Consider the following 13,598-nt stretch of genomic DNA (forward strand, 5'->3'; position numbering starts at 1 on the left):
CCAGGAAGTAAGTGAAACCCTCTGGAACAATGAGATGTCACTTGTCTGGTGAGAAGTCCCTAGGAGAACTGATATCTCCGGAAGAAACAGTTCTTTGTCACAAGTTCTCAAAATAGCCACTCCCCAGTGGCACTTTTTCAACAGCTCACTATGTGCAAATTGAAAAGTCCCTGTACAGAGAATTCTGTGCGACCGATAGGAGATAGAAATGCCAACTGTTCAAGAGAAAACTGGGTGATTGGCTGACATCCTTGGGAGAAAACAAAGCTCATATGGACCTTGCTCTCGCACAATTATTGGAGGGTCCAAGCAGCACAGACTGAATGAATTTCAGTGGGAGATTCTATTAAAAACAGCCAAAGATCAGCAATGAAGGGGGTCCGTGGGCATCCATGAGCACCCTCACACTCAAAGCACTATAAAACTGGGACACTATAAACCTACAGTGGAAGAGACTAGAAAAGATATATGATCTACGCCATCAGAGTTCAGCCTATGCAAAAAACTGGCCAAAAGCAATCATATCTCTGGCCTGCCAGCCAATTTCCCTGAGCCTATGTCCACATGCAACATAATGGCACTAGTTCTCAAGTGTATCTTTTAGTTATTTCCCCACCAAGGACCTGTTATTTTGAAGACGGCATGTATTAATAACTGATTCGTTTCTCCAGAGAACTACCACATCGCGCTAATAAGAGCCTAACTATGACATCCTCGTTAGGCCCTTCAGGAAGCAGGACACCTGGGTTTCAATGCCAGCTCTTCTAGTAGCTGTGCCATCTCCAGCAAGTTACTGTGCCAACAGCTGGGTGACACATTTCTGTTGCAATAGTGGGGAAAAGATACATGTGCAAAGATAACCTTTATCCAAAGCCATCTTGTTAAAGCAGCACTATTTCTGGCTATCTTCAACAGGTCATTTCCATGCAATTTTCTAAGAACTCACAATCATCATGTTAGGTAACAAATACTGCTCTGTTGTACAGAGATCAAAAGATATAAATATGATGATTAAGGGACATGGTACTAAGGCCCTGGTTTTTCCTCTACTTTTATGAAAGTGGTGCTGGACATACTTGGGAGACACTGGGATGCAGGGAGTTCCCTACATATATATATATATATATATTTAGTGAGAGAGAGAGACAGAGGCAGAGAGACAGAGAGAGGGACAGATAGGGACAGGCAGACAGGAAGGGAGAGAGATGAGAAGCATCAATTCTTTGTTGTGGCACTTCAGTTGTTCATTGATTGCTTTCTCATATGTGCTTTGACTGGGGGGGGGGGCTCCCACCAAGCCAGAGACCCCTTGCTTAAGCCAGCAACTTTGGGCTCAAGCCAACAATCTTGGGCTTCAAGCCAGCAACTACAGGGTACGTCTATGATCCCATGCTCAAGTCAGCGACCCCACACTCAAGCTAGTGAGCCTATGCTTCAGCCGGATGAGCCCAAGCTCAAGACAGTGGCCTTGAGGCTTTGAACCTGGGTCCTCAGCATCCCAAGCAGATGCTCTACCCACTGCACCACCATCTGGTCAGGCTACACATTATTTCTTTGTTTGGCAAACATTTATGTACCACACACCAGAAGATGCCCAAGGCCTATACCTTTAGAATTCTACAACTCTGCTCCACCCCCAACCCCTTTCTTCCCAGCCCCCTTTACTTTCTGCCTCACTGTCAGTGAATCTGCCACCTGCCACCACTGGAAGGGACCTTCAACCAACACAGCTGGTCCCCTCCGCCCTCATCTTCCTCCAGCTTTTCTTCTTCATTGCTGTGTCGATCTCCTGCCAATTTTTAATAGGCAGGAAAATACCTTCAGGCCTATGAAAGTGCTCAGAGATGGCTAGTTGTCCCAACATCCATTCTCCTTCTCCTCTGTTGTAATAGGAGAGCCCACTGCTTAGCCAAGCTCAAGGCCACTTAGAAAGGACATTCCATATAGCTTCCCTTCCAGCCAGACCAGGACATGTGACAGTGTTCTGGCCAATGCGATATAAGCAGAAATAATGAGTGCATTTTCTAGGAACTGTCTTTACAGGAAAGAAGCAGGCCTCTTTTTTCTCCTCCCCTCTTCCTGCTTTCTAAACTATGAATGTGATGGCTGGAATTTCAGCAGCCATCCTGTGCTAGAGGTAGAAGTCGCATAGTCAGGATGGCAGAACAGCGAGACAGAAGAAACCTAAATCCTTGACACTGAGAAGTTGCTGGAATGCTGACCTTCAGACTTTATATAAGGAGATATACTTCTATCTTGTTTAAACCACTATCATTTTTAGTTTTCAGTCACTTTCCAGTTAAACAGAACAGGGACTACTTTTTGGTACAGTAGCCTGAAATGTTGCTACAATGTTTAAAGTGCTAGTTATTGTTGTGGGGTTTTTTTCCTTTTACAGGGCTATTTTGTAAGGTAACAGAGGCTAAAAAATATAAGAGCTTAGCAAAATCCATAAAATGGCAAATGTATGTATAAAGGTTTATTGTTCCAAAAAAAAACAAAAAACAGAAACACTTAGGTCCATCACCTTCCATGAATGATATCTGGGCCACGGTGGGAAATAGTGCTGGCAGGATAAAACCGTCCCTACTCCTCATGCTACTGCACGTTTCTGTCGTGCTTGACACTGACCTTTCCTTTCTTCTCAAAAGCTTTTTCTTTCAAGCTCTGGTAGCACACCAATGGCTCGTTCACTGGGCTCTTAGCTTGTCTCCTCTCCCCCACCAGCCATTTCAAGTCAAACAGTCACTTTCCAGGGCCAGACATCAACCCTTGCCCTTCTTAATATCAAGAGCAGAAGCCCAGAATTCATGTGTCATCAATCAAGAGGAACCATTTCCATTCACACACACACACACACACACACACACACACACACACACACGAAACAACAAAAGTAGCAACCTCCTGCTTCTAATGTTGTAAGAGCAGCTGTCTCTCAAAACTCAAAACTTCCTGTTGAAGAGGCAGACAGAGCCCGTGCCTTTTACCTCAATATCCTACTGAAATGAATGTCAATGACTACCATAAGGATTATTTATTCATTTTAGAGAGGAGAGGGAGAGACAAGAGAGAGAAGGGGGGGAGGAGCTGGAAGCATCAACTCCCATATGTGCCTTGACCAGGCAAGCCCAGGGTTTCAAACCGGCGACCTCAGCATTTCCAGGTCGACGCTTTATCCACTGCGCCACCACAGGTCAGACCAGGATTTAAACCACTGCCTCGGGCCCTGGCCGGGTAGCTCAGTTCATTAGAGGGTTGTCTGGGTGTCCCAAAGCATGTTTTTCAATGTATTCTTCTGTTCCTTTCCATAAACTAGTACTTGGCACTAGAGTTTTGATCAGGCTCAGCTATGATTTTTGGACAAGATCCCTCTATTAGTAGTATTGTATACTTCCATCAGGAGACACACCATGTCTGGTCTCTGAGACAGCAGCATCACTAATGGTTACTATCTCGTTTTATTAATTCAATGGGAATTGAAAATGTTGATATTCTATTACTTCTTTTCCATTTATCCTATAAAGCAGTGGTCCCCAATCCCGGGGCCACGGACCGGTACCGGTCCATGGGCCATTTGGTACCAGTCCGCAGAGAAAGAATAAATAATTTACATTATTTCCATTTTATTTATATTTAAGTCTGAACAATGTTTTATTTTTTTTAAATAACCAGATTCCCTCTGTTACATCCGTCTAAGACTCACTCTTGACGCTTGTCTCGGTCACATGATACATTTATCCATTCCACCCTAAAGAACGGTCGGTCCGTGAAAATATTTTCAGACATTAAACCGGTCCGTGGCCCAAAAAAGGTTGAGGACCACTGCTATAAAGAATACCTTCTGCCTGACCAGGCGGTGGCGCAGTGGATAGAGCATCGGACTGGTATGCAGAGGACCCAGGTTCAAGATCCCAAGGTTGCCAGCTTGAGCGCAGGCTCATATGGTTTGAGCAAAAGCTCACCAGCTTGGACCCAAGGTCACTGGCTCCAGCAAAGGGTTACTCGGTCTGCTGAAGGCCCGCGGTCAAGGCACATATGAGAAAACAATCAATGAACAACTAAGGTGTTGCAACACGCCATGAAAAACTAATGATTGATGTTTCTCATCTCTCTCTGTTCCTGTCTGTCTGTCCCTGTCTATCCCTCCCTCTGATACACTCTCTGTTTCTGTAATAAGTAAATAAATAAATAAATAAATAAAATTAAAAAAAAAAAAGAATTATCTTCTCCCAAAACTTCAGTTTACTTGGTTTGGCTAATGTCCTCTAAATGGAAGCTGACTTTAATGCTTATCATTATGGTTCTGCTTTTATATAGGTTTTGACTTTTAAAAGTTCTTAATTTTTTTTGCCAGCTTATCAGTATATTGCGAAAGGTATTTTATCCCTATACCTCCCCCCATACCCTCCCTACCACACTGCTGTCCATGTCCATGAGCTTTTTCTCTTTATTTCATTTTTTGCTCAATCCCTCTACCCACTTGGTTATTCTTTTTTTTTTTTTTTAAGATTTTATTTATTCATTTTAGAGAGAGAGAAAGGGGGGAGGAGAGGAAGCATCAACTTCCATCTGTGCCTTGACCAGGCAAGCCCAGGGTTTCGAACCAGCGACCTCAGCATTCCAGGTTGACACTTTATCCACTGCACCACCACAGACAGGCCAGGCCATTTGGTTATTCTTAGTGAGAGAGTTAATTAGGGTATTCAGTCTACTATACTGCTAGAAATGTTAGTCCTACATTCTTCTGTCAGTTATTTAAATAAAGCATGATCTTAAAATTTAAAAACAGAGAGAAAGACTTCTCTTACTAAACTCCTAACAAAAAATTTGGTTATGCCAAGGTAGCGACCTTCAACTTTTTTCATCTCATAGCACACAAACTAATTACTAAAATTCTACAGCACACCAAAAAAATATATTTTTGCCGAAATGACAAAAAAAATGGTACTTCATTCATTCACACTGGATGACTATTGTGTTGGCTGTTGTCATTTTTTTTATTTGACAATCTAAGGGAAAAGAGGTCCATGCCCCCAACTAAATAGGTATTGCATGTTTTTATAATTCCTGCAGCACACCAGTTGAACATCGCTGTTCTAAGGTAAAGTTTGTATAGGAAAGGCATGATAATGCCACAGAACAACCCCATTCTGAGTCCCATTGTTCAAATGAGAAAACTGAGGCAAATTAGTGGTGGAGCCAGGTTATAAACCAAGCAGTCCAACTCCAAATCTGTGCTGCTAACCAGTAGGCTATAAGGCCTAAGATCAAGACACAAGTGAAGACAGTATTCCTTTGTCGGGGAGGAGAGACTACAGGCATGCATGGACAGACCCTTTGGCATTTATGGTGGCTACAAATTTACTGAGGAAAGGAAACATGTTATTTGTATCAAAAGCTGAAACAATGTATATCCCTTTTTGAGTTCACAGCTCTAAACAGAACTTATCTCAAAATATCATGCTGTGCAGAAAGTTTTTTCTATTTTTTTTACAAGAATATTTCCTGCAGGCTTACAAGAGCAAAAAACTTAAATGCCTCATTGCTTTAATAAGTTAAGGTACAGCCACACAACAAAGGGATCAAAAATGATGCTGGGTTAGAGTTTTTAAAGATCTTAACGATGTTTAGGGCATATTCTTAAGTAGAAAAATAAAGCTGTAAAACAGTAGTACACATTGTACAGGAATGTATAAAATATAGCCCTGGTCGGATAGCTCAATTGGTTAGAGCATCATCCTGATTCGCAAAGGTTGTGGGTTCAAGCCCCATTTAGGGCATACATACAGAAACAGGTCAACATTTCTGTCTGTCTTTCTGTCTCTCTCCCTCTCTGCCTTCCTCTATGTCAAATCAAAAAGAAAAAGAAAAGAAAGTATAGGTACCAGTTAGCTCAGTTAGAGTGTTGTTCTGATACATGCCAAGGTTGTGGGGTCCATCCCTGATCAGGGCACATACAAGAATCAACGGATGAATACATAAATAAATAAATGGAACAACAAATCAATTAGAAGGGTTTACAATAGTGCAGGCGTCAATTCCTGAACTATGGGAAATACGCAAGAGCAACAGATAAGGAATCCAGGTAACACCTGGTTAGAACCTATGACCTGGACGGGGTGAGGGAGCAGAAACACAGGGACAAGTGGATTCAAGCTGCAGCAGCGCAGAGCCCTGAGTTTACTTACAGAGGAGACAGGAGAAGTCACACTTGAGACAAAGTAAGTTTATGCTGACTGAGGGCATGCAACTAAGAATGCCCTGCAGGCCACTGAAATCACAAGACTAGCAGGACACAGATGTGGGGATGAGGCTCTGAGAGTCCCTCCTGAGGGGTCCAGGATCAATGACAGATGTGCTCCCATCAGAAACCCAGGAACAGAGAGTGTGACCAGTAAATCCCAGGTCTCAAGGGCTCTTTCAAAAACGACAAAGTTAGCCCTGGCCGGTTAGCTCAACTGGTTAGAACGTCATCCCAAAATGACAAGGTTGTGGGTTCAATCCCCAGTCAGGGCACACACAGAAAGCAAGCAATGAATTCATGACTGAGTAAAGCAACATATATAGGCTTCCTTTCCCCATCCCTTCTCCTTGTTCTCTCTCTCTCTCTAAAAATCAATCAAGAAATAAAAAATAAAGCCCTGGCAGGATACCTCAGTTGGTGGAGCGTCATCCCAAAGCATGAGGATTACCAGTCCAATCTTTGGTCAGGACACATACAGGACAGCTCGACGTTCCTGTCTCTGTCTGTCTCTCCCTGTCTCTCTCTCTCACACACACACACAAAAAAATCCTCACAGAAAAGCTCCAGCTGGACCTGTGAAGTTACCCTGTGGTGACACTAACACAAAGGTCAACAAATCAAAAGGACATCTGATTTTGGAAGGACCGGTCAGGTGCTTCCACACAGCAGCCTCTCATAAGCACCCCACAGGAACAAGGGCTGGCTGCTCTGGGGAAGGTGTTCACAGTGCCCCCTCAGCACCTATCAAATTCTGAACCACGCACTGCCTAGTGAAAATAACATAGTAAAGTTTAACTTTCCTTAAAAAGACACTCAACTAAGTGGGCCCTGTGCCAACCCCACTGTTGGGGCAAACTGCATGAGAACAAAGATCAGGGACGGGCGGGCTAGCTGCCTAATGGGGACCAGGTCTGCCCTAGCGGGCACTGTGCCCCCAACCAGGCAACCGTTACATAGCCAGGCTTGTAGGCAAGACCTCCCTGTCCAATGCCAGGTACAAATTAGTATTCTTCCAACAAGACCCTGGCAGATTAAGAACCAAGTGTCACGGTCCCTCCATCTCCGTCTCCTTCCCAAACCAGAGGCCGTATAATCCAGGGAAGGCTGTGCTTTCTCCCCCCACAGCCTCCAGTGCCAGTCAGGAGGGCCCGGGCTGTCACTGCATGTGGTACAGGTTCAGGAGCTGTGTGCAGGAGAGCCACTCTGCGAGCCCACTGGGACAATAACAAGTTCAATATACTCCACCTAGGTGGGTCCTAGAAATGATGGGTGAGTGCGCAAATCAGAAATATTAACGCTCACATTATTTTTCAAATAGTTTAAAGAATGATTCGTTGAACTAAAAACTTAGGTAAAAGATTCATTTTAAAGATTTCCCAGATGCATTCAAGCTATAGGATTTCTTCAAATCAGTGTAGAGAGAATGGATTATTTGGAGCCAAAATTGGTATGAAATCCTGGGCATTTTTCTCATGAACACAGGCACCAGCTCCCACCCCGAGCTAACAGAGGTGGCGTACAGAAGACATGAGACTCTGTGACTGTCCTAAGGGGAAGGTGTGTTGAACACTGAATGATCAGCGCTAGAACAAACAGTTCTGATACTAAGAGCCATCCATCAACCAGAAAGCATTTATTCTGAGGAGCCTCACACGCAGTTCAGAGTGAGGAGCCTGTACCGTACGGAGGGGTCCCTTCTAGGATACCCAAAGTGACTGCTCTCAGGAATGGGCTCCAAAATATAGAATCACCAGTCACTCAATAAACAAGAAAACTGGATCTAATCAACTGTTTCTACCAAAATAAATTGATTCTCAAAATCTACAAATTTAATGTCTGAGTATTTTTTTTTATATTTGACATTTGGAAATATTTTGCTATTTTTTTATTCACATAAGAAAAACAGGTGATATTTGAGCATTTATTATCTTTCAAGGTCAATCTATACAGAAGCTTTTAAAGTCTATAAACTAATTCTGTATCTGTATGCAACATAATGAGGAAAAAAACAAGAATTAGAAAAGCTTCATATTAATATTAACTATTCTGTATCTAAACAACTGTGCGACAAAGTAAGTAAACCCTATGGGCTCTGGTGTCCACTTTTATAAAATAACCTCTGGATCCCTTCTAGTTCTAACATCTGATGAGAGGCATTTAACATTTTTAAAAGATATAAATTCTTGTAAGGAAAAAATCAAGAATTTGTGCAAACACAAAACATTTTAAATAAAATTATATTTAAAAACAAAACAAAACAAATTTTAAGCCTGACCCGGGGTGGCACAGTGGATAGAGTATCGACCTGGAACACTGAGGTCTCAGATTTGAGGCCCCAGGTTTGCCTAGTTGAGGCACATACCAAGAGCTATCAGTAAACAACTAAAGTGAAGCAATTATGAGTTGTGTTTCTCACTTTCTCTCTCTCTTTTATCTCTCTCTAAATTCAATAAATAAAATCTATTTTTAAAAAACTAATTTTGTTTGATTCCTAGCCAGGGCACACAGTAAAAACGATCATCTGCTTCTCTACCCCACCTCCTCTCCTCTCTCTCTCTCTTCTCCTCCCACAGCCAAAGCTCCATTGGAGGAAAGTTGGCCCAGCGCTGAGGATGGCTCCACAGCCTCCGCCTCAGGCCCTAGAATGGCTCCACTTGCAAGGGAATAACGCTCCAGATGGGCAGAGCATCGCCTCCCAGTGGGTGTGCCAGGTGGATCCCAGTCAGGTGCATGCAGGAGTCTGTCTCTCTGTCTCCCTGCTTCTCATTTCAGAAAAATACAAAAAAAACTAATTTTAAATACTCATAAATTGGGGAGTAACTGAATTTTTAAAATGAAATTATACTCTTTGATCAACATAAACTAAGAAACTTAAAATGATGGGTCATATGACAAATCAATCTTTCACTGTTTCTCCCTACTTTTAAGTCTGAGAACCACAGTTAAAATTCACTGATTTTTCAATACCAAAGTATATCTCAATGAAAGAAAATTTTTTTGAGAGAAACAAAGCATTTCTCCTACATCTGAATTATAGCATTAAAGCAAGATTTTATTATTTTAGTAGTTCACTCTTAAAAATATATCAGAAAACTATTTCTGAATATTCACCACTGTCATAAAATATCTTATAGCTAGTGCTATGAAGAGAAGACAATTGTACATAGCAATACTTCTTTTACAGCTAAAGCTTGACTGTGATTCTAAGCACTTAAAAGCTCAGCAAGAAAATGAACTAAAAAGATAGGTCATAGAAGGCCAAGCTCTGTCCATAACACTTTCCTTAAAAGGTGAGGAACAGGAAAAGACGACTTCAAACATTTGTAACTTGAAAATTTAATGATCTTTCAGGATTTAAGCATGTTTCAAGAAACAACAACAGCTAACATATTACAACAAAGTAACTTTTCCTGCCCTACCTAACACGCATGCTCATTTAATCCACCTGAATATCCTCTGATGCACATACTGTTTCATTACTCCATTTTAGAAATGAACTGAGGTTTTTATACAAGTTAAGTGATTTGCTCAAAGTTATACAGCTCTTAGATGCAGAACCCAGGCTCAAGATGGATCTACCTGACTCTTAAACCCCTGCTTTAAACCACTGTCTTCAGTTAAAATTTCAACTCCCCTCTCTAAATGATGTCACTATTTCCTCCCGATATACTGGTTTCATCACTCTAGAAGGGAAGCCTTAAGCTCTCATTTACATAGCACTCCAGCATCTAAGTACAGCAGAAAACTCCAAACCTTCATTCTAACCTCAAAAACAAAGTCTCTTGAAAAGCCAACCCATAAAATTTAAGATGTAATCTTCAAAAAAAAGGCCAATCTTTTGGCCCATGTTTCATCTTCTTCTTTCCTAAGTTACATTGTAAAAACATAGTTGGAAGGAAGAGGTCATTCTCAAAATTTAAATGCCGAGTTTCTTAGTTTGGCAGCAATACTGTGCTTTCAGACTTGAAAATTATAAGCATGGTTCCCAAAGGAAAACATTTCCTTTATTAGCAACTGACTCTAAAAATTCCATTCTATCATGCTAAATATAACAAAATGTCTTCTGACTTTTATAATAAACACATTCTTCAGATTATTTTGAAACTAATGATTGTCTGCTTACTTACAAGACAATTTTGCCATAGTTAAGCAACTGTAACATTTTAAAGAATCTTTCAAATTTGTTCTAGTTCTTTTCAAGAAATTGGCCTGATATTGTTTTCTGAATTCTTCTACAAAATAAGCAAGTTCCCATCTCACAATTCATTTCCCTAGAAAGATTTCCTTTTTTAGTTATTTCTAATTTTCTTAAGTTCTAACAAGAATACCGGCAAAGTCAAAATCATGGAAGTAGGTTTTTCAATCTATGAAATAAAACAAATAATTTTTTTTAAATTCTACAACAGACATTCAGCAAAGGCACTTCATAGCTCTTAAAATGTTATCTTTATTTTTCAAAATTTCAGACATGATAATTCAGAAATACAGTGATGGGGTAACGGGTTGATTGCCTTGTTCTGAGCTAATGGACTACAGCAGGCTTTTAACAAAATACAGTAGCTGCTGTGTTTTAGGAAGCAACTTGCACTTAGCAGACTTCACAACCCCAGACATTGTGTCATTCTATAAGTGGTTTAAGTGCAGTTGTGAAAAATGAAGGCACCTTTAGCTGGACAGCTCCTCATGTCCTGCCTACCTAAAACACGGGATGAGAATTTAATCAACCAGCACTTTTTTCTTTCTTTTTTTTTTTTTTAAGAGATCTTTGTGGGGCTTGGATGGGGTTGTTTGTTTTTGTATTTTACTTTATTTAATTTATTAGACTGAAACTGGACATCACTTTTTCTCTGGGATCCAAGGAGTTTTGTAATCCAGTGGGGGTTCTCTGTGTATATGTTTTTGTTTTGTTTTTACTAGTATGTCTAATTGTTATAATTAATTAGCTTTTAAAAAACATAGCACACTAGCCTGATCTGTGCTGGCGCAGTGGATAGAGCACCAACCTGGAACTCTGAGGTCACTGGTTCGAAACCCTGGGCTTACCGGGTCAAGACATGTACAACAAGCAACCAACGAACAGCTAGATTGAAGCAACTGCCTCTCATCCCCATACTCCCTGCCCACTCTGTAAAATCAATAAGTAAAATCTTTAAAATTTTTTTTAAATATATAGCACGCTAGCTCTCATATCTTCTTTTGCCTCCCTCTTCTCACACCTTCACGGCCTACAAAGTCCCCTTAACAAGTCTGACCTGTCAGCCTTAAACAGGGCCACATAGCCTCTGGAATACTCACCAACTAGTATACAGGGTGGGGGCAGAGTTCTTTCAGGCCCAACCAAGGTATTTAATACCGTGGGAAGATTAGAGATTTCCAAGTACCTTGTCTCTATAAGTGACTCCTAAACTTGCTCAGAAGCCCTCAATTTTCTCCAAAATATATTCTAAAAATCAATATGAAGTGTTCTCCTTGTATGCCCCACTGTCAAAAGCAACAACAAAAGAGTTGTTTAAAACCCAAAGCATTCTTCTTCGTATAACTGCTCTCTTTACACCTGTCACTAAATCTTGGGCTATCTTCCTTCCTGACGTCTCCCTAATATCCCTTTCTGCCCACTATCAAAACCTGCGTAAGTGGGTGCTGTTGGCCTGGCATTCGTCAACAGGGATTAGAGGGAACAACTGTTCCTCAGCTCCGGCCAAAATCAGGTGGGAACATGATAACAGATCTTTCAAAGATCTAATATAAGCAAGAAATTCAGAGTGTTAGGAGAAATCTTGTTTTTAAAACAACATGGGTACCAAAGGGAAAAAGAAAAAAAACATCTGCAGGTCACCCATTAGCAACCCCCAAGTTAGCCAGTCTCTTTCATTCTGGTGCAGGCTCCCTCAGTCTATTCCACACGTAACTCACTACCAGATCAATCTGCAAACTACAGTGCTCTTAATTAACACCTGCTAAGTACTACCATGAAGTCCCAACCCTATGCTGTCATCCAACGTCCACAATATCACAACCATTCTCCCTTCACCTTCAATTCCCCTACACAAACGTGTCACTTAAAGGAAAAGGGTCTACTCCCCTCAACCCTCACTCACCCCCCAACCAGCCGCATCCCCAGCAAGATGGCCTCTTTCTTACCCCCTTCCTCTACCCCATCAAAGCCCACATTTAAAGCAGGAAACAAGCCCATCCACTGAGAGTATACCTTCCAACACCTGCTGACTGCGTGTGTCAAGAGACCTCTATGTTTAAACCAACGGATTTCACTTTCGAGGGATTTAAAACTACAAGGCAAAGCCCAAGGCCTTGTCTTGATAGCCCCCCCCAAAAAAAAATTTTTTTAGAGGGGTGTAGAAAGCCCAAGTCGGGCACAGAGGAGTCGAGTCGCTGGCCCAAGGACGCCAGGCAGCGTCTCGACGTCTTCACGCCCAGTAAGGCCCTGGCATGTGGGGGACAGGGGCGGACCGCCTACCCAGCCCCGCGCGGCAGGCGGCTGCGCGCAGCCCCCGCGCGCTCCTTCCTGCGCCGCGGAGCCACCACCTCCAATCGGACCCCAGAGACGCGTCCCCGGGAACCGCGGCTTGCGGACCCCTGCGCGCTCCGCCGAGGTCCCGCAGCCAAGGATCCTCGCGCTGCCCAAGCCCGGTGCCGCCGTTCGCCGACACAAAGGGTCAAAGAGCTGAATGACCCCTCGGCGCGTGCCCCCCGCGGACCTCCGGGAGCCGCCGCTACCCGGGCCGCGCCCACCCGGATGCCGCCGCTACCTTGTCCTCGGACGGCGCGTCCGGCTCGCGGACCGCTCTAAGCCTCAGCTCGTTCATGCTCGAGACTCCGGAGCGACGTCGCCGCGGAAGAGCAGCGCAGCCCCCGGAGCGGGCAGCTCAGCGCGGACGCGCGCGGACTCCGCTCGGCCGGCCCCGTCCCGCCTGAGCAGCACCCAGCTCGGAGCAGCTCGCAGGGCCCACCGCAAGCCCAACGCCAGCCCCGGACCTCGGCCCCGCCCAGTGCCGCCGCCACCGCCCTTTCCCTGGGGCGGAGCACGTTGGGCCTCCTCCAGCGCCTGCCCCCTCGCTCCTTCCCTTCGCAGGGCCCGGGAGCGAGCGCGCACGCGCCCCGCCACCATCACAGGAGATCCACCAATGGCGCAAATCCTCCGGGGAGGCGGGGCAGTAAGGGCGGGCCATGGCGGAAGAAGTAGGCGTGCATTGGACATCAACGTGAGAGGGCGGGAAAAGGCGTGTGCGCTTTGAGGGAAGACTAGCCAATGAGAGCTCAGCCAGACCGCGGATGGCAGGCGCTGGCACCCTCTGTCCTGAAAGTAACGGGTTGCTGGAGGCGAGAAATGGCA

At 43.6% G+C, this 13,598-nt stretch overlaps 1 protein-coding gene across 1 annotated transcript in view; it reads right to left on the reverse strand.

Moving 5' to 3' along the window:
* CDS2 (CDP-diacylglycerol synthase 2) overlaps positions 1-13,311 on the reverse strand; it is a 40,177-nt gene extending 26,866 nt beyond the window's left edge. Inside the window, exon 1 of the mRNA XM_066387236.1 lies at positions 13,015-13,311. Within this exon, the coding sequence (XP_066243333.1) occupies positions 13,015-13,071 (57 nt within the window). The 5' untranslated portion in view covers positions 13,072-13,311. The remainder of the gene's footprint in view (positions 1-13,014) is intronic.
* Between the last annotated feature and the right edge of the window lie 287 nt (positions 13,312-13,598).

Source organism: Saccopteryx leptura, chromosome 5 (assembly GCF_036850995.1).
Source record: "Saccopteryx leptura isolate mSacLep1 chromosome 5, mSacLep1_pri_phased_curated, whole genome shotgun sequence".
Lineage (NCBI taxonomy): Eukaryota > Metazoa > Chordata > Mammalia > Chiroptera > Emballonuridae > Saccopteryx > Saccopteryx leptura.